The 23,736-nt window shown below is 45.7% G+C and overlaps 1 protein-coding gene across 1 annotated transcript in view; it reads left to right on the plus strand.

The window, feature by feature from the left end:
* REL (REL proto-oncogene, NF-kB subunit) overlaps positions 1-23,736 on the plus strand; it is a 32,470-nt gene that overhangs the window by 1,233 nt on the left and 7,501 nt on the right. The window contains exons 2-5 of the mRNA XM_055726162.1: positions 3,906-4,048; positions 7,373-7,521; positions 11,844-11,935; positions 22,514-22,654. Of these exons, the coding sequence (XP_055582137.1) occupies positions 3,906-4,048; positions 7,373-7,521; positions 11,844-11,935; positions 22,514-22,654 (525 nt within the window). The remainder of the gene's footprint in view (positions 1-3,905; positions 4,049-7,372; positions 7,522-11,843; positions 11,936-22,513; positions 22,655-23,736) is intronic.

Raw genomic sequence — 23,736 nt, forward strand, 5'->3', positions numbered from 1 at the left:
TGTGCTATAACAAATCTTCCACCATCATCTCCTCTTGCCCGAGGTGTTCTGGCCGGTTAGAAGCGTGTGCGCTGCCTGCTCTGGCTTTCCGAAGCGGCTGTAGGGTCACCAGTGACCTGCAGTGACAGCCAAGCTGAAGGGTGACACTCCTCCCGCCTGCGCCGGGCTGCAGTCACCCCGGGCACGGGGTTTCGGGGGACACTTTCACATCTGCCCCAAGGACGCGCAGCTGCTTGGCTTGCACAGGCGCCCGTGGCCGGGGAGTCTGTTCTGGTTGTGCAAGAGACTGACAATGGCGTGGTCCCTCCCGAGCCCGCTTCCTCTGGGCGAAGGAACGAGGCAGAGAGTAGGAGCCCTCGGTCCGGCTGGCTGGGCTTGGTGGCAGCGTGTCACGCTTCCTCACGGCACAGGCGCTCTTAAGCTTTACGCTGGCCCAGGTTTCTCACTGTGGAGAGGTCTGATGGAAGCGTTGAGGTTTTGGGCTTCTTCTTTTTCATCTTGCTCAAACCAGATGGGAGTAAACTGACCTTTAACTCCTGAATAAGTTGGCTGCACTCTCGGAGCTGTTACTGCTTTTGCCTGTTTTCCTTGTGTGTGTGATTGGGATGCTGGATCTCCGATATTCTCTTTTAAATTATTTACTGTGGTATTCAGGGCACGGGGAGGAAGAAACCATTTTATAACAAAAAGAATAAGAGGCAAGTTGTAATATGTAGCACAGTGTTTCTGTTGCTAGCATGTGTATAAGTAATTATAACTAATTACAAATGTAAATTAAACTCTTAAGCACTTAGATGAAGGATTAGCTAGTTTTTGCTTTTCTTCTGTTTGGAATGCTTTTCCCCAGTTGTTGCGGGCAGGTAGGTGACAGGACTAGCCATGCGTCCCTCTCCCGGAATTAGCAAAAGAGTTTGTTTTTTGATACTGCTGGTATTTGCTTGGCAAACGCAGCGAGTCCTGAAAAGGGCTGGTCGTTAGCAACTGTGTGGGAACGAGCAGACTCTGTTAGTGGGAGAGTAGATTGTGAAATGGTGAAGCCCTGCTGCTTCACAAGCGCATCGCTGATGTATGGAAAGAGGGAATGCCGAACAGACCTCTGCTTCGCTGCAGGGCGCTGCCACTGCCCCTGCCTCGCACACATGCTTTAATGTGTTTCCTCTCCACACAAAACGTGACGACACCGATAATCACGGTAGAGATGACGACGTGATTCTTAAGTAGAGTGAGAGAGAACAGAGATAAAACGAAGCTTAATGTTTAATCTCTGGAGGCCACCGCATCATTGAGCTTTACTTTCCCACAAACACACCTGCTGTTAAGCGGTGGGTTTGCCTTCAATGACATTTGTTTCAACCACAGCCCCGTAAAGATCACTGAGCCCAGAGCTTTAAAATAAAGTGCTCTTCATAGGTGAGAAGAAAGCCCTTTTAGGGAAGTCTTAGTAGAGCATGAAGGGAAATCGTTGGTTAAAGTAGAGAGAGTCAAAGGACTTGCAGTGACAGTGTTCTGTTGTAGTTTTGACCAGCGAGGTTCTAGCTAGTTTTCACAAATACGTCATCTATGTGGGTGTACTGTGCGTCTGGTTAGCAGCTATGTAAGCATGTGCATCTCTAAAGTAAGATGATTAGTAGGCACTTTGCTGCAATTTTGTCATTATAACTTCTAAAATAGATTTTTAATTCAGTACGTGGATATGTGTCTGTATTTGTGGTGTACCGTGTTACGTAGGAACAGAAGGGTGAGGTTCTTTGCTCTCCTCGATTGTGTGATGGGCACGGGATGCTGGCTGATAGGCAGCGGTCGCTCCTCGCTGCTGGCAGAGGCCCTCTGTTGTCTGATCCACTGGACTGTGCTGAGAAATACAGTAGCATAAGTAGATTTAAGTGTGAAAAATAGCTGTACACTGGTGTGTGAGCTTGGCTCAGACTTTGGCTCTCTCTTTGAAACCAGTTTTAAGTCATTTCTTGGCTTTTTTGTTATTGATGCCTCCGCTTTGCTGGACTTGCTTATTTTTCAGAGGAAAAAAATGCAAAGCTTATCTGAAGGAGGGTTAGGCAAGATCTGGGAAGTGTCTAGAAAAGGGACCGACCTTGTAAGTGACCGAACCTAGAGTAGTGAGTGGCTAATGTGTGTTTAATGTCACAGCTTGCTGTCTGCTCTCAGAAAACTATTTAAAATCTACTTGATGGGAGGCGATTGGTTTAGATATTGTATCTTGATGAATTGTTAGAAAGGAATATAGAGAGTCCTAAACCATAGTTCTCGAGTGTTTGGCACCAAATACAGCCTGGAGTTGAAATGCATTGTGCCATTTTAAAAGGCATTTGGGTGTTCAAAAGGCACGTGCTGTTGAAGACAATTGCAGAGTAAGAGCTGCTTTCACGTACTGCCGTTGCACAGTTGTCTGTAGGTGTGTTATAAGTAAAATGTGCGTTCAGGTCAGACCAGGGTGACTTCTTGGAGATGTTCCTTCCATCCCTTCTCTTTTAATTATCTTCTAGGTTGTAATATTTTTCCGTCTTTGAGCATGAACTGTTGCAGCACTGGAAATACTTTGCGATCAACAAGTCCCGGGCATAAAGTTCAAGCTTTGTGTTGGCAGGTATTCCTAAATGACTGTAGGTGCAACAAAAGAGAAGCTTTTATTATGGAGCTCAGATGGGAGTCCGCACCTCTTTGCCAAAACTCATACACTATGGACTCATACGCTGTGTAGACCTTGGGCAAAAGGAAGTAGGGGATCTTTTACCCTTTTAGCACTTTCAATATATTTAATAACTATTTTGCTTGTTATGTTGAAGTCCAAGCACTTTTTTCAGTGCCATGCCACAGGACGTTGCCTGTCATGTTTGTTTGTGATGCTCAGCCTTGCTTGAGTAGGATGCTATTATATGAAGATGACAGAGAGCTCAGTAGACATTTCCATAAGCTACGTTCTTCTGATCGTGCAGCGCCATGATGATTCAACTTTTACAATATTTACTTACCCTGTGTTATTTGTTTTTCACATGCCATCCCACTGTTGTCACTGTTTGATTGACTATCCTGTTTGATGTTCTCGGTGAGATATATTAAACAGCTTGTTACTGCATGGCAATAAAATACCGCTTGAAGAGTACTTACGCTCTTGCCAAGTTAATGTCTTTCTAAACCTCCCCCCCCCCATTAAGAGTTCTGCTGTCTCTTGTTCTCGTTTATCAGTCGTGTTTCCAGAAGACCTCTTTTTGACAACTGCCTGGTAGCTTTTACTGAGGTTTCGTTGTCTGGGGAGATACTGCAACTAGAAGCAAGCCCTGTGGGAGGTGGGCAGCTCGAGATGTATAGAATTCAGTACCAGCAATCAGGTATTTTCTGAGCCCACAGTGGTAGTATTCAACCCAGTAGGGTGGGGTTTTTGTGTAATTTGCATAGTTTCTGCTTCACTATGGTAGGGACTAAATCAATTGATTCTGAGGAAACATCTTCGCTTTCAGAGGGCATTGAAGAGAACATGCACTTGATGGTACCTGTACTCAGCAATTCGTAATAGTGTATTATAATTAAAGATATTAAACATTCTCTCAAACCAGTGATTTTTCTGTTGTTTAAAAGCTACTTTCATCAGACACGTATTCTCTGATGGCTAACAGAAGCGAAGTTGTAGGTGAGATGGAGGGGAGGGCATCCTTTGCTAATTACTTCTGTGGCATTGATACCTGGAGGCTTCATTTAAATCTGTTCTCTCCCCTCTCCCCGCACTGTCACTGTGTGCGTGTACATGAAGAGTGGATTGTCTGAGAAGGTAAACAGAGTGGAATGATGGTCGTGTCAGTCTAAGACTCTGGATATTCCAGTTCTTACATCTTCTGCTGCTTTTGAAGCTCTACTGTGTCCTAACACTGGAAATGTTTTGCTTTGTTTTCAAGGTGGCCCTGAGCCCTACATTGAAATATTTGAACAACCCAGGCAAAGGGGCATGCGTTTCAGATACAAATGTGAGGGAAGATCGGCAGGCAGCATTCCGGGAGAACGCAGTACTGAAAACAACAAGACGTTCCCTTCCATACAGGTAAATACCGCTTTTATCTGTGAATTACCATTGCCCACATTAACGTTGCGCTGCAGCAATGTGTTGGGCTTGGTGCAGTAAATAAAGTGCTGTTCATTTTATGTTCTGTTATTCTTTCCTTGGCATGCAAATGTAGTTGCAACAGAGTGGAAAAAGAGTTCCTTGCTCCTAGTCGTTAAAAGATTTTGTTTCAAATTTACAAAAAAAGGGGAGAAGGTGTAGAGGTAGTTAACAAAGTACTGGTAGAGAGGGAACTTGATGAAGTTACTCATTGCCTGGGAACCATTCATTATTAGCTTTTTCTGTGTGCGTATTTGTTCTGGTTTCTTAGTTATGTGACTTGGGTTTGGTTTTGCTATTTGGACTGCAGCATGAATTTTGGGAGAGCTTTGAAGGAGTTTGCGTACAAAATTTGAAAAGGCTTTGAAAAGCTGCTGGGCGCAACATGAAAGAAGGCACTTTGTACGAGTGAGCAAAGTAAGAAAGTGACTTGCAGCCAGCGATTTGGCGATTAGGCTCTGCAAAAGAAACTACCATGAAGTGTGTGAAGTCAGAAGGGGATACAGAATTTAAAAACGAGCTGAGAAAGGGGAATTATGTGGTCAGAGCACCTGCAATGAAGAAGAGTTGGGTGGTTGCATTATGGATCGGCTGGGAAACCCAGAATGAAGGGATTTGGGGTGGCACTGGCAGCTGCGATCAAAGCAGGGGCAAAGATGCAGATGGCAGAGGTGGACTGGAAGCACTTTAGCAGTAGCTTTCATATGTGGGACAAAGGAATGTGTCAGGGACCCTAGACAGGTAGGGTAATGGTAGAAGAATTTCTGGTCTTCTATTTGAGGTTGAAGTCGCTGGTGTTTCCTTGATCTCTTGCAATTTGGAGAAAATCTTTCAGAGGTGAGGTTAGAAGAGAAAGCTCAAATACAGATGGAAGTTAAGAGTACTTGCCATCTTGAAGCACGTTATGGTGCCCAGGAGCAGAAGCTGTGTATCTGTTTGTGCTGTGTGCCAGTATGAATAAAAAAAAAAAGTGAAGCCAAACTTGGAGTCTCTGGAATCACAGCAGAGAAAGAACAGGCATGCAGGACGTGAGATCTGAAAAATAAGAGGTTTTAGCCCGAGGCGTAAAAGTTCTTTAAGAAGAGGTAGAGCTTGGGAAAGGTAGTATTGGCAGTCATGTGTTAAGCAGCGGTGAGTGGCTCCTGCATAAAGCAACAGTGGAAGCTGGTCTAGCCCTGAAGCCAGAATGGCCAAGGGAAGAAGCAAGCAAGAAGGTCCCCCCCTTGACTATCACAGTGCCAGATTTGCGTAAGGAATGCAGGAAATGGAGATCTTGCCAGACTCTGCTTTTTTTCAGCACTCTACCGATTGAACAAGGAACTACGTAGGCTGCTGGCAAGAGTAAACGCTCTCACAGACTCTGCCTAAGGCTGTGCCAGGGCACAAGCTGAATGGCGGCTATAAGCCCCTGATTCCTCTTGGCCTGGGCTCTGCTGCACATGAAGGCCAAGGCCAGCCAGAACCCAAAGGGAAGGTGGGACGTGGGCAGGTGACCGTGCAATCCTGGCAAGGTTTGTGCCTTTTTAAAGGTGACTGTTGATGACAGAGCTGATTGTTACTGATAGCAGGTGATTTCTAGGTGAATTCCTGCCTCCCTGAAGTCCGTAGGAGGCCTGAGTGCTGATTAGGTGCTAGGGGAGTCCCCTCTAGAGATGGAAACATCAATGAGGATGAGAACAGAGAGGCCAGGAAGAGATTAAATTTTGCACTGTGGTTGTGATGAAGAACATCAAGGAGGAACTGGAGAATCACAAGTGGCTAGATTGGGCTTCCAGTTCAAGGGGCTGGGTGTGAAATGAGGGAGAAATGATGTAATAGATGAAGAAGGTGAAGTAGGAGTGGAAGTTTTATTTTAAGGGTAAAAAGTAACGGTGGCTTGTATGAAGGCCAAGAAAGAAGCCAAGCAGGAGACAGAAGCAGCTAACAGCTGGTGGAAGCTGGAAGAGCACAGGTCAAGTCAAAGGTCAGAGGTGTTGGCTCAAAAGGATGTATGGTGGATCCTTGGCATCTCAGGAGGAGGAAAGAAATGGCAGGAGGAGGAGAGGAACAGTTAGTTATAGGGCGGGGGAAGCGGAGGAGGAGAACACGCCTCTGCACAAACGTGTGCCTGAGCAAGTCTTGCATTTGCTTTCAAGTTGTTACGCTTCAAACAATTTAGGCCAAACTGTGTTTTTTCTTTTTTTTTTTTTCTTCTACACTCGCCCACACAACCCTTGGTGACTTCACCAGTAGCCGTCAGCACAAGGGAAGACTTTATGCACCTGAGAAACATGTATTGAATTAGGCTGACGACTGCTGTGAAGGCTCTTGGAGCTTGAGAACTTGGTGCCACTCTGCTTGAATATAAGACTGAATGTTCATCTGAGAATTAACTAAAAAGAAAAAAATGGGGGGGAAATAAAGACTTCACAGGGGATTGTGTCATGCTATGTTTATTAAGATCCTCTTTCACTACTTAGTGGTGTTCCATGCCTAGATAACATCCTTATCCCTGAGGCTTTAGGATTTTTTTTTTCCTAAGATCTTTGGAGCTAGACCTCTCCTTCAGTAAGCATTTGTATGTGGTCACCAATGTAGAATCTTGCATCTTTCATGCTAAGGCTAGTTATAATAATGAAATATGTCCTGTTACAGTTGGTCTTAGGGTATTACAAGCTGTTTTACTCTTAGGTTTGAGCATCTGTGTTACATCTGGCCTTTTGCACAGGGATGAATTCGACTCGTGCAAAAAGCCCTGGTAACATGGTGAAGCCATAGATCTCCAGCCCCAGGGGAAAAAAAAACCCCAAAACCCCAACCACCCAGCAAAAATAAAAACGCAAAAACATTCTTTAGAGCCATTCTTGCAGTAGGGTAGTTGAAGAGAACTGAACGGGTTGAATGTCGAATTCTTGCACCAGCAACGTTTTATCATTACAAATAACCAGCTGCTTTGGCAGAACTAGCAGGCAAAGTATGTTGGTTTTATTTTCTGAAAGAGCCGAGAGATGCCTCTGAAAAAAATTTTCACTTTTCAAGTATTTGGCCAAAGAGTTGGTTTTTTAGTGTCAAATGAACAGAACTGAAATGGAATGAACAAAACTTCTGAATGGTCCTGGCTCTTGCAGGATCATAGAATTGTTCAGGTTGGAAAAGACCTTTCAGATCATAGGGCGGTGTTTCTCCTATAGACTATTTTAACATGAAACTTATTTTCTGTTACATACAGGGACTTTACTAGCCCTGATATCTAAAATCTAGAAATTACCTCACGTTTTTTGGTAGATTCTGAACTATTTTGGAAAAGTCAAAATAAGAACTACGCTGGTAACGAAGAATGAACCCTACAAGCCACACCCTCATGACCTGGTGGGAAAAGACTGCAGGGACGGCTACTACGAAGCGGAGTTTGGGCCAGAACGGCGAGTCCTGTCGTGAGTAATGGTGTTGCTTGGGAGTTCGATTAATTATGCAAGTGATTTGCTAATCTTACGTTTTAAAACTCTAACTAGCAATTAAAAAAAGAGTAGTTAGTATGCTGTCTTTGCCTAAGTTTACTAATCCATCTCTCAGAGAGAACAGCTTCTCTTTGAAGTATTTCCTTCTTTTTAAATACTTCACATATCCACCTTTGGTCCTGTTCTTTTCCTGGCATCCTCTTCTTTCCTTTCTTTGTTCTCCCACTGTCTGTCTCCTTTTCCTTTCTCCCACTTGTTTGCGCTTTTTTTTTTTTTTTTTTGGTCTGGTTCCTTAACTCTGCTCACTCTGGAGCATGACTCTCTCCTACATGTGAAAATGTCAACCAATAGAATGGGTAACGACAACATTAGAATTAGCACTTCACAGTGATTAGGGAAGTTTGCATCTCCCATGGGGAATGGTATTTGGACTTTCTGGAAACTGGCAGAGAAAGTTTGTACTGACTGAGCATCACATCATTTAGAAGGTAGTGGTTGTGACACATCTAGAAACGTGTTGGTCGGTGTCACTGGTGTTGCTCTTTGTTTGGGCTGGGGTTCTTCTGAGTAAAACCACCGATCCTGCTCAGGCCCAGCGCTGCAGAGCAAGCACACCGGGGAAGGATCTACTGGTGGATGCAGGAAGGAAAACTCATGATTATGAGTTTTAAGATTTGTTTCTTGGTGCTCTTCAGAGGCATGTTAAGAATATCTAAAACGCAGTTGTATTCGCTGGCATTTCCTGCAAGTTTACCAAGTCTTTGTTGCAGAGTAAACTGCAACAAACGTAGAGGGATTATTGCCAGAGAGGAGAAGTCAAAATAGACAAGCTGTTTGTGGCTCTCAGTTTGCGATGTAAATTTGGAAGTAGTCTGTTGCTTTGGGGTAAACCTAACAGAGCTGGGAGGTAAATATTTCAGTGTATAAGTGGCTGTAAATATTTCAGTGTATAAGTAGCTCCTGCGCACTGTTCTGGGGCTGATGTGATTCTGTTCGCGTTGGTGAAATTACTGCACGTTTATGTGGGTTTAGTCAGTAGGAGACTATTAAAGGAGAGAACTGAAGACAGTCTGTTTGAAGATGATGATTGCCTGATGGTGAAATAAACAGTTGTAATAGAGGAAATGCTTCAACGTACAGCCCAGGCTGGAGTGATCATGAATGCGCTGCAGTGTATTCAGGTGGCACGTAGTGTGTTGACTGTACTGCCTTTTGCTGTTACAGACACTAAGAACTCTATTAGTTTATTGGTTTTAGCTCTGTTTACAATGCAGTCCTAACTGCAGAATGGTAGAAAAGGATTAGTAAATATAGTATTTCCTATAACATTTTCCCCACTGTCATACCTCTCCAGAAAGGTAGGGCTGTCCCTGGGGGCACTCTACCTTCTGTCTTGATTGTTTTAATTTCTCCCTCATCAGCTTCCCTGCAAATAGAGTTCCCCTTCACCTGGTCTCTAAAAGGCAGTTGCAAATATCCGAAACCTTGCACCTTCCTCTGACTGTCCATTCACCAGCTTCTCCTTTGTCTTCTCCAGTTCCTTACCCACGGTCAAAGGATGCCGGCCCTTCGAGCCCATCCCACTTCCCGCTCTCGGCTCTGCGCCTCCTGATCCGAAGCAGAAAGCCCGATTGCTTAACACCTTTTCTGGTGATGTGTTACATGCACCGGATGCAGGAGGACACTGGTGATTGCTTTTCCTCTTGGTGTTTTGTTGCACAAGGTTAAGCCTGTAAGCACAAGGTGCGCCTGTCAAACGGATGTGCAGGCTGTAATGCCAAAAAGCGCTGGGATGCTTTGCAAATACTTATTTGCAAAGTTTGATTTCATCTCTGTTGTATGTGTGCATCAAGTCCTGTTCTTTGACATAATGCTGTGTCTCTGTTTCACTCAGAGGCACTCATGATTGTTTGCTATATCCATGAATTCTTCTCAGTATCGGTAGGTTGTAAGCCTCTCGGTTTCTTACAAAATAATAAGTGGGCTACTTTCAGTTTACTGATAATGTGAAACTGCAAGCTTCAATTGAGCTTGGCACTGGAGATCCTGATGGGAGGAGGCTCAAAACATTCTCTTTGAAATGTTTCCAGCATCGGTGCACTCATATTTTTAACAAATCATTGGTTGCTTTAAGATGAAAGAACAGTATGATCCATAATTGGATCTGGATGTTTAAAGTCATTTTCCTTTTTGTGGCTGGTGACTCAGTCTTTGCATTCTTCTCTTCGAGTCCATGTTGGAGAAAAGCCTCATACAATACTAGTGAGCAGGAGATGTCCTCTCTTGGTAGTGGTTCCAGCTGTTTAGTCTTGCTGAGCATCCCAAATTGGAGCAACAATATAATTCTATTTTTTTTCCCTGCAGAAGTGGGATTATTAATCCCAGCTTTTGGGCTGGTCTGAGTAATGACTCTGCTTTCTGCTTGTTTGAAGTTCTCCATGTAGTTCTGGTTGAACAAAGTGTGTTGTTCTGCTTGTGCTGTGGTGATCTTTGTCCTGCTGCCTAAACTTGATCAGAGCCCTCCCTGGCCACAACGTCAAGGTGAAAGTATGAACGTTGGAGCTTGTGTGACTGCCTGTATACTCAGATTCTTACTTCCTAGCTTGCTATCTCTTGATGTGGATGGTATCATAGGTTTTTTTAAAATGTTTTCTTTTTTTTTTTTTCCTCTCTCTTCCTACTTCTCCCTCTCCCTTCTCGTTATCGTGCTTGCTTCCTGTCAGCCAGCGCTGGTGTGAAACCCCGCAGCCCTGCGGAGGTTCTCGACGGTTCCTCCTCTGGTCTGACCCTCTGTTCAGTGACAGTTAAATAGACACTTTCGCTGTGAGCGTGTGTTTTAGAAAACATTTATAACCTGAGAATTACAGGCTGTTCGAATGCCTGGTTTCTGTCCCCAAGAGGCTTCGTTCCCCGTGGCTGAAGGGTGTGCGGCAGCGGCTGTCCGGCCCCAGGATGGGCAGTGCTGTCACTCCATGTGCGCCTGCTGCGTACCGGTGACCTGCAGTGGGTTGGGGATGGAACGCAGGACAGGGCTGGGTCATGGGCTTTGAAGCATGCTTCACACTGAGCCTGTGGAATAGAGTGGGTGTTCTGGGGGAAAAAATAATATGTGCTGTGATCAAGCCCTAAAAAAAAAAAAAAGTACTGCCTCCCCGAGAAGGTAGAAATAGGATTGGTTGCGGAGGTGCCGTACAAATCTGGCATGCCAGTAGCCACAACACGAAGCCGAAGTGCTTTAGTGAATTGTGAGATGCTGCTGCGTTTTACTTTCCTCTAGGTCGCTGTATCATGTTCAGTTTCTAAAGGAAGCTTGCGCGTTCCTCTCACGAATAAAGGTTCGGGAAGTGGAGCCTGACTGCAGGGGATCTGGGAACCTCTGAAGAGAGCATGTGGGGCGCAGGCAAGGGAATTCAAGGAAATTAAACTTAACATCCTGCTAGGATAGTTGTTCAGAGCAGGGAAACGCGGAGCAGCTCTCAAGGGAGTTGGCAGGACTTTGGGTGCATGGAGGTGTTTTTTTCTGCATAGCCAAAGCCCAGAATATCTGTGGTGTTTCAAAGGAAGGGAAATAGCTGGTACTTCTGGAGAAAGATGCCTGCTGGCATGACCTATCTTCTGAGCTTATTGTAACATCATGAAATGTGGGGGTTTTTATTTATTTTTTTTATTTTTTTACTTCCTGCTTTACATCCACTCAGCTTTGATGATGTCATGGTTTTTCCATGTGGGAAGGAGTCAGCTCGCCTGGGACTCCCCCCACCTCCTGCATCAGGGTGACCTGCACTTTTATGCAAATAAAGAGGAGCTGCAGCTCTTCAGAACTCTTCCTAACTATGTGAGATCTAAAAACCTGTTTTGACTAGTTTCAAAGAACCTTTACAATGATGTTTGAAACTTACACTCCCTGATAAAAGCAGGAAAGCAAATCCTTAACAGATACAAATCAGCAAGTTTATTGATAACAAAAATAATTGTCACTTCAGATCACCCAAGATTATTTAATTTTTCATCTCTGTAGGTTTACTGCAGAATAACAGTTTTTAATATAAAAATACATATTCTTAATAAAGAATATAAATTCTTTAGAATATTATTTTGGTATTTTTCACTTCTGTTTCCGCTCTTATTTTGGAAAAAGCAGCATCTCTCCTTTTCAGTTTTTACATCCTTATCAAAACAAGCTGCTTTTTTTTTCCTCACACAGTATGTTATCACACTAGTCAAGGTCAAATAATTTATTTAATATTCTACACTTAAGATTTTTATTAGTTGCTGAAATGCTGCCACATGTGCTTCAGTTTTCAGAATTTGGGCATTCAGTGTGTGAAGAAGAAAGACTTGAAGGAATCAATTTCTTCACGAATCTCAAAGAAGATTAACCCTTTCAATGGTGAGTAGAAATTAGCTGGCTCACTTTGCAGGGTGGTGGTGGGGTTGCGCTTTGTCCTGCCTTTGCTTTTGTGATAGACTCCCCCCCTCCCCCCCCCCCCCCCTCCCCGATTTTTTTTTTTTTTTTTGGAAACTGTCTTTCTGTTCTGTTTCCCTCCTAGTCTTTCCTCACTGTCATCACATGAATCTATTTGGATAGTTGCCCCCTTTTTTTTTTTTTTTTTTTTTTTAATCTCCAGCAGCAATGTGAATTGCTGCTTCCAGGGAAGTTTCCGGGGAAGCTTTCTGGACAGAAGCGATGGGATAGTGGCAGAAACCTTCCCCAGAAACTTCCACAAGTATCTCAGGAATTGGATTCCCTAGTTTTGGCAGCTATGAGCGTGAAAGACTGAATTGGCATAACTCTGCCACAACTTAAACAGATAACAAATCTAGCTTGCCACCGTCCCATCTCCTCTTGTGATACTGGTGTCTGTGACCCCAGCCAGGCAGTTTGGGGAGCTGCCCCCCGACTTGATTTTGTAGCCCGGGAGTGGGTGCAGGCACATGGGAAGCCTGCAGCAGTGCGGGTCTGAGGCAGGTTGTGCTGCTACACACAGAACCGCGCCTGTGCGGGCCTGCCCGTGGGCTGTGGTGTTGTACAACAGCTGATCCGTGGGCTGCTCGCAGCCATCCTGCTCTGCCCTCCATCCCCAGTCGTGCGCTCAGACTACTTCCCTCGCACCGCGTGCAGAGGCTGCCTGGCTACGTGGTGAATGGACTCAGCAAGTTGTACCAATGGAAACCCAACTTTCCAAAAAAAAAAAAAAAACCAACCCACAAAAAAACCCAAAAACAAAAACAACAAAAAAAATCCCAAAAAACCAACCAACCCAAACCCACCAACCAAAAAAATTCCTGATCAGACAAAAAACACCCCCAACCCAACACCACCACCCCCCCTCAGATCAACTTGCTAAACCAATTAATCTCCCAGCCACATAATTGCACAGTTCAATGCACAGCACAGGTGGGGAGCATGCAGCAAATTGTAGGGCCGACTGGAGCCGGACCAGCACTTCCATCATGCAGGCGCAGCTGGGGGGAATTAGATGAAAGGCATAAACACCCCTGAACTATTAGCTAAGCATTATGAATGCAGTCATGTATTTGCTTAAGTCTAGCAAGAGCTTGGAGATTTTCCAAATACTTTTTTTAATACCCACAGAGGTCTTGCTAAATTCAGGTAAGACCCTTCTTGGAGAGTCTAGAGCTGGATTTCTGGCTGGCTTCAAAACACGTGTCCCTGAATTGGGACAAAAAGAAGCATGTTGAGCTTATTACAGGGTGAGAAAGGTTTAGATACTTTTCTTAATTTTAGAACAGCCATTTGGAGTCAGGCTGATGGTCTTAATGGTCCATCTCAGCAGTTGTTCTGGTAATGGATGCGCACAATGGCATCTGTTTTTACACAAATTTAGCCCATCACAACAATTTAAACAGTTGAAGTGTTTGAATTGTTACCTTGCCTCAGCCAGCTCTACCTGGATTTCAGATAAAAAGGGGAATTTTTCTGTTCAGCCCTCTTGGCTTTCTTTTACTCCATAAATAAAGAACACGTTGACATTTTCTCTTGATGTTGTGCAGTAAAGGAATGTGATAAAATCCCTGTTTGTGCATGGGTTTTGCCAAAGAAACTTTAAGAGGCCACATAGTTAGCTCTGTTCCTAGCACTGCTGGGTGTAGTAGTGAAGCAGTGTTTAACTAAAATAATTTGGCAGCAGATTTTTACAATGGTTGGCACGTAACTCCAAATTCACTACCCGTTTTTGGGCAATTACGGCAGGTTGTGCTTGGAGCATCAGGGCAGATCCTGGGCTGCTTTCCACCAGTCCAGCAGCGGAGGAGATGACAGCCCTGCCCTGGCAGCAGGGGAGAGCCTGGCGTGGGTGACACACAGGGCAGCACCCCGCTCTGGGCAGGGGCTGTGCCGAGAAGGGGCCGCTGGCAATCCCCAGCCTGCGTAATTGCCTTTCGGCACTTGGTAGCATGTCAGCACAAAGCAGAGCTGCTTCAGAATGGCCTCCAGCTGCTCCAGGGCAGTCCCACGCTAGGCAGAGCCCAGAAAAGCGTAGGACCAAGGTCTAATAAAACGGGATTGGGTGACAGAAATATTTTTACAGGTGTACTTGGTTGATCAAAAGAGGGTTGCATTAGCAGCAGTCACCGTAATGTTCGCTGCTTGATAAGATTGGGAGTTTTTTGTATGGATTCAGTTTGTTTTTTAAGGTCAGAAGAGTATCATTACGTTCTCCAGGATTGCACAGGCTGTGTCGTACCAGTCCTGCATTGTGCTTGATTTATGTGCCTTCAGAAAGGCATCTGGCTGTTTTATTTGGAGACATTTCGGAGTTAAGTGCATCCTGTAAGCAGGTCGCGAGTTGGTCACACAAGAAATGAGTAACACTATCATAAAAGAAATCTCATGGAGCTGAAAACTAGCCTTCAGGGTGTTTGTGTGATGGTTGGTTTTACTTTTTCTTTCCCACCTTCATCTGGAACAGTCAGATAGTCCCTGTCCCGAGTCTCCTTTCAGGGCAGAGGTTCAGTATTGACCCTATGAACAGATGCAAAACGCCTCCAGCCTGCCAGTGTATGTGTTACTTGGCAGTAAGGGATGAAGTAGCAGCAAGGCGTGGGGCCGTGAAGTCATGTTCCAAAGTTCCTTGTGTAAAGGGGCCATCGTCTTCCAGGGAAGCACAGGTACCACAGGCAACTGGGATGGCAAAGGGAGAGCGAGCCCTTAACGCAGATTCTCTGGGGCTGTCATCCCTCCGCCGTGTCTTCCAGTGTACAATACAGACACGTACCGAATAAGGGTCATAATTGGCAGCAGTAGGAAGTTGCTTGGTTGAGGTGTGTGGGTTTGAAGATTGTTTTCTCCAACACTCTTGCCTATCCTGTTGAAGCAACTGATGTCTGCCTCTGAACGCCTGGATGATCAGGAGTCGGTGTTTGCAGGCCATGCCGTGTGCCTGGTTGGAGCTGTCTGCATGAGTCATGCTGCAAGCGTACCTGTAAGGCTGTTTCACCGAGAATTCCCCACTATTAGCTGGCAATGTTTATCCTTTGCCAAGTTCAGTACAGGCTGTACGGATCGTGTGCGTTCGCTAGGATGCAGACAGATGCCTTGCGCTTGGGTCGCTCCTCTTGGGTTAGCCTTGTTTGAGAGAGAATTGCTGTTCCCACACCATCCCTGGATATGTTTGTAATCCGTTGCGTTCATGAGGTGCATCCCATATATTTTTGTCCATTAATAAGCTAAATGATTCTAGAAATCTCTCTTGTCTCATCCCTGAGCGTGCCAGGGAAGTGGTGTGCGGTGGTTGTAACTAGGACTCCTTGGCACGATGATGATATAAATAGCGCAGCATCGAAGGAGCGGAGTTACTCCTCCAGCGGAGCTGGTCCATGTCTGCTTTCTAGGGTGTTTGTTTTCTTTTAGTAGCTGTTGAGTTGTGCCATATCCTTGTCTTCCCATGTACTGTCTGATGTACAGCCAACTCAAATTAAAAGAAGAGCCAGTCTTCAGTTAAGAGCTTTTTGTGGGTGGGTGTGACTTGACATAGAGACAACAATTGAGTTAATAACAACTCAAGTTAATTATCGATGAGGAAAAGCCCTAAATGTGTTCTTTAAATTTAGGGGGAAACCGTACTTGGTATGGTATTCCAGAGGACTAAGCTTTTTCTAGGTGAATGGATGGCAGCATGAAAACCCTAGGCTTGTCTTGGAGTGAGAGCCCTGGAGGATGGCCAGATTTCAGGCAGTTAGAAGAGAGGGCACGAATAGGCTTCCCCTGGAGCTTGACATACGCTTCAGGTTCCTGTTCCTTTGTAATTGCTCTTGCTAATAAGCATTTAATTCACTTGCAGGCTCGCCCCTGTACCCCACAACTAATTCTGCTCCGTTTGCCTCCGCAGTCTTTCCTTTGCCGTTTCCCCTTTCCGCCCGCGAGCAGCTGACCCCGCGTCGGCTTCGCACTCGTCACAGTCTCCACGCCACCCCTGCACGCCCCCGCGCTGCGCCCGGGCTCGTCCCCACACCAGTCACACTCGCTTCCTGCCCACGCGCGGTCACCCTCCCCACAGCTTCCCGTGCTGGCCCTGGCACGGCTGCGCTCCTGAGACCACCCCCCCACCCCCCCCTCTGACGCCACTCACCCACGCCAGCCGCGGTCACCGGGATCCCTCTCTCCGGCCGCTCGCCACAGGACAGCCCCTGCATTGTTGGGGGGCTTGGTGGGCCGTGATTATGTGAGCAAATAAACAAAATATTATGAACCCAGTGAAGACTCTTAGCAAGAATTTGGGAGCTGGGAATAGCTTGAAGTGGAAAGCATCCCTGTAATGAGTGCATGGGATGTTGCACTTCTGTCCTTAAATTAAAACAAATGTGTAACAGCAGCACCCCCAGCTAAAATCTTGTGAGAGATTGAAAAAAGTGAGAGCTGCCAGCTTTTTGAGAAGCACAGAGCAAATCCATGTGTGGAAAGCTAAATGTCCTGATTGTAAGGTGATGTTAGTTTTACTTTTGGAAAGCCTCTTTTGTACCTCATGCAAATGCTTCTTGCTGTTTATGCTGAAATGTGAATGTTAACCTAAAGGACAGCCCCTTTTCAAATAAAAATGAAAAGGAACGTTGCCAAGTAGAGATGCGAAAAATGCTGCGCTTTTTTCTTTCCTGTACTGTAAACAAACTGCTAAAAACGCGCTAGAAATGTGCAGAGGCTGATGGATAGATCTGCTTAAATCTGTTCCGATTTTACATTTTTCAGACTGAACTTGGGAAAAGAACCCAGATTCAAGAGTAACATTGCCTAGACAAAAAAAGGACTGAGTTTCAAAAGTTTGAATTTGTATTCGCAGTTCTTCCCTTGGCTTTTGTATGAGGCTAGGCCGTTCATCTTCCCTGCGTTTCTTTTCTTGGTAAAGCAGGGAAACACAACCATGGTAGTTTAGGCATTCGGTCACTGGAAGTTAGCATCAGAGTTTTACAGTCTTTTGCATTAATCAGCCCTCAGAATGCTTTTTTTAAAAATTATTGATAGTCACTGATGCATGTTCTGTGTATAGGTATGTGCAAATGTTTCTTTCTTCTGCAGAATTGGTTGGAACTTACCTCTTTGTGGATCACAGAGGTATAAAGCAGGCATGGGTGTATTGGCAGAAGAAACATATGCTGCCATGGTCCTTTCCTTCCCCTTGTTCCCAGCTTCTACCTCTCAGCAGGTGCTAGTAGATGGTATTTTTGCCTCTGGATGTGTAGCTGAACAGCCTGGCCTGTCATCCAGCACTGTGTCCAGGTGCTGGAGCCCAGCTACAGAGCGAGCACAATATTCTGCTTTTGACAGCAAGGGACAAATAGCATAGCAGCACATCTGCTCCTTCCTTTGTACCTGTACGATTTGTAGTTCACTTAGGAACCGCTGCTGTAGCGTTGAACTAGCTGGCCAGGTCCTTTCTGGCTGCGTGGCGTTCGGTGGCAGCAGTCACCGCTCAAACGCCTGGGCAGTTTAGTACGTGCTGCAGGTCCTTCCTAAGGCTAGCTGCCCTGCGGCCACGCAGCCACCGCTGCGGCGAGGCCATGGGCTGGGGGGGCATAAACGGGATGCAAAATGCACCTCCCAGGCGCTACACAGGGAGGAACCTTTGGCTCGGACCCCGTTTCCCTGCCTGGTTGATCCTGGCCTAAATGGGGAGCAGCGCTGGAAGGGGCAGCCCCCCCTCGCTCTGCGTGTGCCTGCTTCCACCCTGCCCCGTGCACCAGGGCTAGCGGTCGTGGGAACAGGCTGCCTGAAAACAAGCCGTTTCCTCTTTTCTTCTGGCAGGTTAGTGGTGAGCCAGGCCAGTTCCTTGGTCTGATTCACCACGTGAGCGCCAGGCCCAGTGTAAGAGCAGTGCTGGCCACGGAAGGGCGGGCAGAGCCAGCCTTTCACAGAAAGACCTCTGGCGCAGACAGAGTTAGACCCCCCAGTCGTGCCGGGGCTAAGGGGGGGATCTTTGTGCTCCAGGAGCAAAACGCTCGAGGCAGGCCAGCTCTGTGTCATCGCTGAAATGACACTGAGCATCCAGCCTATCCCCAAATTAAACCTCGTCATCTGCGTAAGAGAAAAGGCAGAATACAGCTCATCGTGATTATTAATGATGTGTGTTCCCGAGCGGTCTCAGTGGTGAAGTGTCTGTGGGAGGTCATTCTCTTTGTTTGAGGTCTAGCGTTCCCCCCGCAGCCCCTGGCTGAGGAGGGAAGGTCACAAGATGTCCCTTTGCAGGGGAAGCTGGTGTTTTCAGCAGAGTCCTCTCTGAATGTGTCACACCACATCATTTGCCCTGGAAGTTTCCGTGCAGGTTAAGTTTAGATGCTAAAGTACCTCCAACTCCACCCACTCCAGAAGTTTCTGACATCATCGGTCTAGAAGCTGGGTGGAGGGCTGTACGTGAGGAATCTGCGATTTAATCGGGTATCGTGTTATCAGTGAAAAAATACAAACACTTCATCATTTCTCTTCAGTGTTCAGAATAAACTTTCACTTTCCCTGTAGCATCACCTTATGAGTAAACTTCAGAGCCCTTAATCCCCCAGTAAAATTTGACAGATGAATGGTATTTTATTGGCCTTTCTGGCTGTTGAAGACTGTTAAAATAGTAAAAAACATGAGAAATAAATAAATAGGAACAAAGAGGAGGCTTGATATTATCTGCATCTTGAACTTTGTGCCGAGTTGGAATTGCACGTTGGTGGGCTGGACCCAGGAAGTCCCCAGTTTTGTGTTACAGAAGAAAATCCCAGAAGTTCTCTGATTTGGCAGAAACCCAGCAGGGCATCTCTGGGCTTCAGTGACAGAAACATCTGAGACGGAGCCGAGCCCAGTGCCTGCGTGGTGTGAGCTGCTGGGGATGGAAGGAGTTCACAGTGTAGCTTGGGGGGGTGTGTTTCTCTGCCCACACTGGGACAGTGTCGGTCTCTTCCCATGTTAACGGATAATGGATTAGAGAATTATTTCAAAGGTCATTCTTTTTTTTCAGTTGGAGCATTGGTGTTTCTTTCAGAAGAGTTCTACACGGATTTACAAAGAAAGGATTTGCTAGTCCCCGTAGCCCCTTTCAGGGCAAACAGCTGATACCCCCCAGGTCCAGCTCTAGGTACCGCTTTTAAAATCCTGGTGCCAGAGTCTTGGTTAGTTTTCTTTTACCATTGTGCCCGTGGTGTTTTTATGGGGCTTTTGGCATCATGCCCCATATTTACCTTAGAATTTTAATTCTTCTTGAAAATAGTTGGGGTTTTTTTGTGCTTTGAGTTGCTAAGTGTTACTTTTGAAAGCTCTCCTCCTTGTAAAGGAGCTCCACTTACTAGCATTCCTTCATCTACTCCTGTTTGCACAGATAACTATGGACAACGAATTTCTGCCAGGGCAAGGCTAGTTTATTAGATTGGGCCATCACAGGGACAAGCAGAGATTGTTGGTTGGACTCCTAGGGAGATGGTAAGGTGTAGTACCACACAGCGAGAAGCAGTCAGAAGAGGAAGCTGGACTCCTGCCAAACCCAGAGTACCTCTTCCTTTTATTCACGTCGGGTTCGAGCCTTTTTTTACCGTATCTGCTCCCAACACTCTGCCTTGTGCGACGTTTTTTGCTTCACGTGTGTAACGTCACTGGTTTCGGTAGGGCTGCTGGTGCAGAGTTTGCACAGGCTGATGGAGCGAGTGCCTGCTTCTCTTCTCCGGGACTTACTGTTCCCAAAATCTTCAACAGCATTTCTTAACTTTAATAACTTCAGGTTTGTCAGGTTTAACCCTGTCTGTTGTCCTTCTGTAGAGAAGTTGGTGAAGTAACACTGACTGACACGACCATCCTCCGTACGGCCATACTCCAGGCATTAGTCAGTGTGTTTGTCTGCCTCGTTTTTGTTTGCTTTTAATATTCTTCAGGTCAGCATCCATTCCACTTAGTGGCTGCTCTCAAATTGACTTCAGAGGGAGCAGAATGAGACGTTTGTTAAAAATAACAACATTTTATTTTGTTTGGATGATTGTCTTTTAGGTGGGAATTAAACATGTTTTGGAATTGATGAAAGCTGTGCGCTTCTGTATATGAACATGGAATCTTGCCTTGTATTTTTTTAAGTATGTCATCACAAGATGGGAGTTGCAGCTGTCTTGTTCTCCTTTCTTGCTGCTACGTTCTTCTCATCTTGTTAAAAATAGCCCAAGAGGAATCGCTCTTGACTGAACACTTCCTCTTTCAAACTACAGATTTTTAAAAATTGTATTAAATCATTTATAAGAACATGCAAAGCAGGAGCAGTGTTTTTTGCTGTAATCCAATGAGCTGTACGCCACAGCTCTGTTCTTTGCAATTATTGGCACACCACATCTTTCCTGTGTCAGGTTGGTTAAACAGATTTATTGGGAATTTGCAAAAGTTTGTAGCGTAGGAAATGATGTTATTTGAACATTAGCATTACTAATTTCCTCCGTATCTAGTATGTATTTATAGAGTGCTTTCAAGCTGTAAGTCTGCTATTATTTGTTTCTGAGAAAGAGGCTGCTGCGCCTGTGGAAAGTGTGGCGCAGGGCTGGTGCTGCTGTACCGTGTGAGAGAGAGACTTGCACAACACAGTCCTCGCTTCTCGTTCAGAATCAAAAGCCAAATCCACATTTTGTGCTTGGCTTCTACCTACAGGGAGCTGGCTTAGACAAAGGTATTTCATCTCGGTGCTCAATTGAATTGAATTTGATTGGCTGGCTGTGATGCCAGCATGGATTAGACTCACCTGAGCTGCTGGGAGCAAGGTGGCAGTGCCCTCCTGGTTATCCCTTCTGCAAGGCGCAATCTGCAGAATGCACTTTTCTTTTTTAATTCTCCAGATCAGGCTGTATCAAGAGGCAGTTGGGCTGTGGAGCCTGCCAAATCTGAGTGAGGCTGAAGAGCCGTCTGTTCCAAACCTGTTTTCCAAAGATCCTGTTTTATTAAGTTAGCAGGTCAACTAGTGAAGTGCATTAAATCATAAAACTTTGTGTACCTGGTAATACAGCCAGCCACCAACCTGCAAAGCGCAGGCTGGCAGGACTGCCCTGGGCCCCACCATTTCTGAAGCTACATACGTAGTTGCTGCTTGGTTTTGTACTTGCTGGTGTATTTGCTTGAAATATTGCAGATCATGGGCTTGTAAAAGGGAGCGGTGACTTGAGTTCTCTCTGCAGGAGAGACCAGGAGAAACTGAGATATTCAGAGCACAAGAAAGACTAAAAATGCCAGTGGAAAGTACTCTGAGCTCAGTGCATTTGTTATTTCACACGATCAAAAGGCAAAAGGAAGAAATCTTTCAAGTGGGCATTGTGGAATCTCACTCACGGCAGGGTGGAGACCAACCTGGTGATAAACGTTAAAGGTCAGAGTATCGCAATCTAATCAGTACAGTGGGATCCCCAGACTTCTCATTGCAGCCACGTTTAATCTCGTGTTCTTGCAAGAGGCCTCTGAAAGGGCAGGGGAAGGACTGAACTCGAGAGGTTGTGATCTGTTGACTTGCCACGTTTGCTGTAGGCAGTTGCAAGGAGTAGCTGAACTATGCTGAACTGCTGCTTTGAACTATCTTGGAAAAGAGCGCCATGGAATTAAATCAGTTTCTCATTTTGCTAGCGTTGAATGTCAGCATAACAGTTTAATGTCAGACCTCGAAGGAACACATCACATTCAGAGAGGGCTGCTTTTCCCAGAGTCACCCATTAAGCAAGGGGTACCCGAAACGTTCAGTGATGGGATCCCAGGTCCTGTGTCTTGAAATTAAAATGAGAGCAAACACAATGGAAATGCTGATCTCGGGTTCTGCGTTTCCTGTGTTTTACGCCGGGAGGAATATGTAAGGAAACGGGTCCTTTCCAGCAAGGCTTCGCCGCTTGTATTACGAAATCGTACCATAGTGACGCCGCTGAGCACTGTTCTCAAAGGTACAGAAGCGATGCAGGTAGGGGGGTGGTGGGGCTGGGGATGGTTTCTGTTGTTTCAGCTTTGTCCTTGCCCCAAGAACTGCCTTCTGATTATTTTTCTGCCTCAGTTTCTAGAGAGAAATAACGGTACCACGTAGCGCAAGTCTTTCACTGCCATGGAAAATGTTCAGCTAGGTCCTAGGACATCTTCGTACTGAAATATTTCTCTTCGGCAGCAGCATTAATTTTGTGAAATTTATCGTGCACAAACAAGAGAGAAACACATCCAGGGAACGACTTTTAAACTATAGATGTATGAAACTGGTCCGGCAGGCACGGTGAGGAAACCAGACGCCAGAAACAGCTGCAGAACTAGGACAGTTTAGCCTTGTTTGATGAAGGGGAAGCATTAGCGGCTTCTCTATCGTTTGTTGTGTCCAGGGAATTTACTCAGGCAGCCCCTGCAAAGCTAGCAGGGACCACGGGCACGTTTCGCCTGGCTTGGCAACGCCTTTGCTTCCATCGGTGGAGATTCGTCCCCGGTTTGTCAAAGAACTACTGCTGGTTTTGATGACTAATCCTTAGTCTTGTCTTTCCTTCTGCTGTTCAGTGCCTGAAGAACAGCTGCACAACATCGACGAGTATGATCTCAATGTCGTCCGCCTCTGCTTCCAAGCTTTCCTCCCTGACGAACATGGCAACTACACGTTAGCTCTTCCTCCTTTGATTTCCAACCCGATCTATGACAACAGTAAGTACCTATTCGGTCAATTGTGGGTTTGTTTTTTGTTTGTTTTTGTTTTTTCTTTTCCTTGGGATGAAAAATGCTAGGCCAGTTTTTGAGCTCTGTGCCAGTCTTCTGGGTCACTTCTGTGGCTTGGGACTTGCAGATGCATGTCTAATGCGTGGCAAGTCAGTGAGCACGTACTCAAAGGATGATCCCAGGGTGAAGCATTGGCCAACCAGAGTAAGAATTGTCCATCGCATCTGTGGACTCGCACACCGGTGTTTTTTCAGCCCTCGGTCATATATCACAGCAATGACTGCAAGGAAAGGCCTGCTCCTGATGTGCCGAGGGATTCAGGTAAAGGGTAGCAAGATGGGCGGCTGTAAGAGCGATCTGCTGCCCAAGGCTGTCCTCCGAAGCCTGTTACACCTACGAGGAGCCTTGCCTTTGCCTTGCGAGGGCTCTGGAACAGGGCTCGAGACAGAGATTTATCCCAGTGGGAAACTGTCTTAACGCTTGTCTGTACCCCTTTTGTATCCCGGCCGGCTGTTGTTTTCAGTGTGGAGGCAGGGAATGGGGGAACGTTTGATCGTGCTCTGGGAGGGTGCAGAAGTACGTGCAACCCCCCTTCTTGGCACTGTTTTCCACATTCCGCAAAACTGGACTTCTGTATGGCTTTGGCAGGTGATGGCTGCTGAGGATTTTAGCCCTCAGCGTGTGCTGGACTTCTCTCCCTGAGCAGAATAGCAGAAGAACTTTTAATCCTTGAAAACTTTGTGGCAGTGTTTTTTACTTCTGCAGTGAAAGTGTTTCCATGCTAAGTATTGAAGTCATTACTTTAGCAGAAACTATTGAATAAAGTGAGGTCTGCGTTTATAAAGTTGATGTGGGCCTAACCACTATGAAAGCGTTGAATATGGACTCGGGTGGTTTTGGTATTCTTAGAGTATATTTTAGAGCATTCTCTAGAAGCTGGGACTGTGTGCATTGTTATTGAGAACCCTCGTAGTACTGAAGTACTTGGGGATGACATAAAATTGATGTATGAGACTTGCAGCTACGCCTCGGATGCTATTTAGAAATGTGCCAAATCATGATTACTTGTC

Source organism: Falco cherrug, chromosome 13, assembly GCF_023634085.1.
Source record: "Falco cherrug isolate bFalChe1 chromosome 13, bFalChe1.pri, whole genome shotgun sequence".
Classification (NCBI taxonomy): domain Eukaryota; kingdom Metazoa; phylum Chordata; class Aves; order Falconiformes; family Falconidae; genus Falco; species Falco cherrug.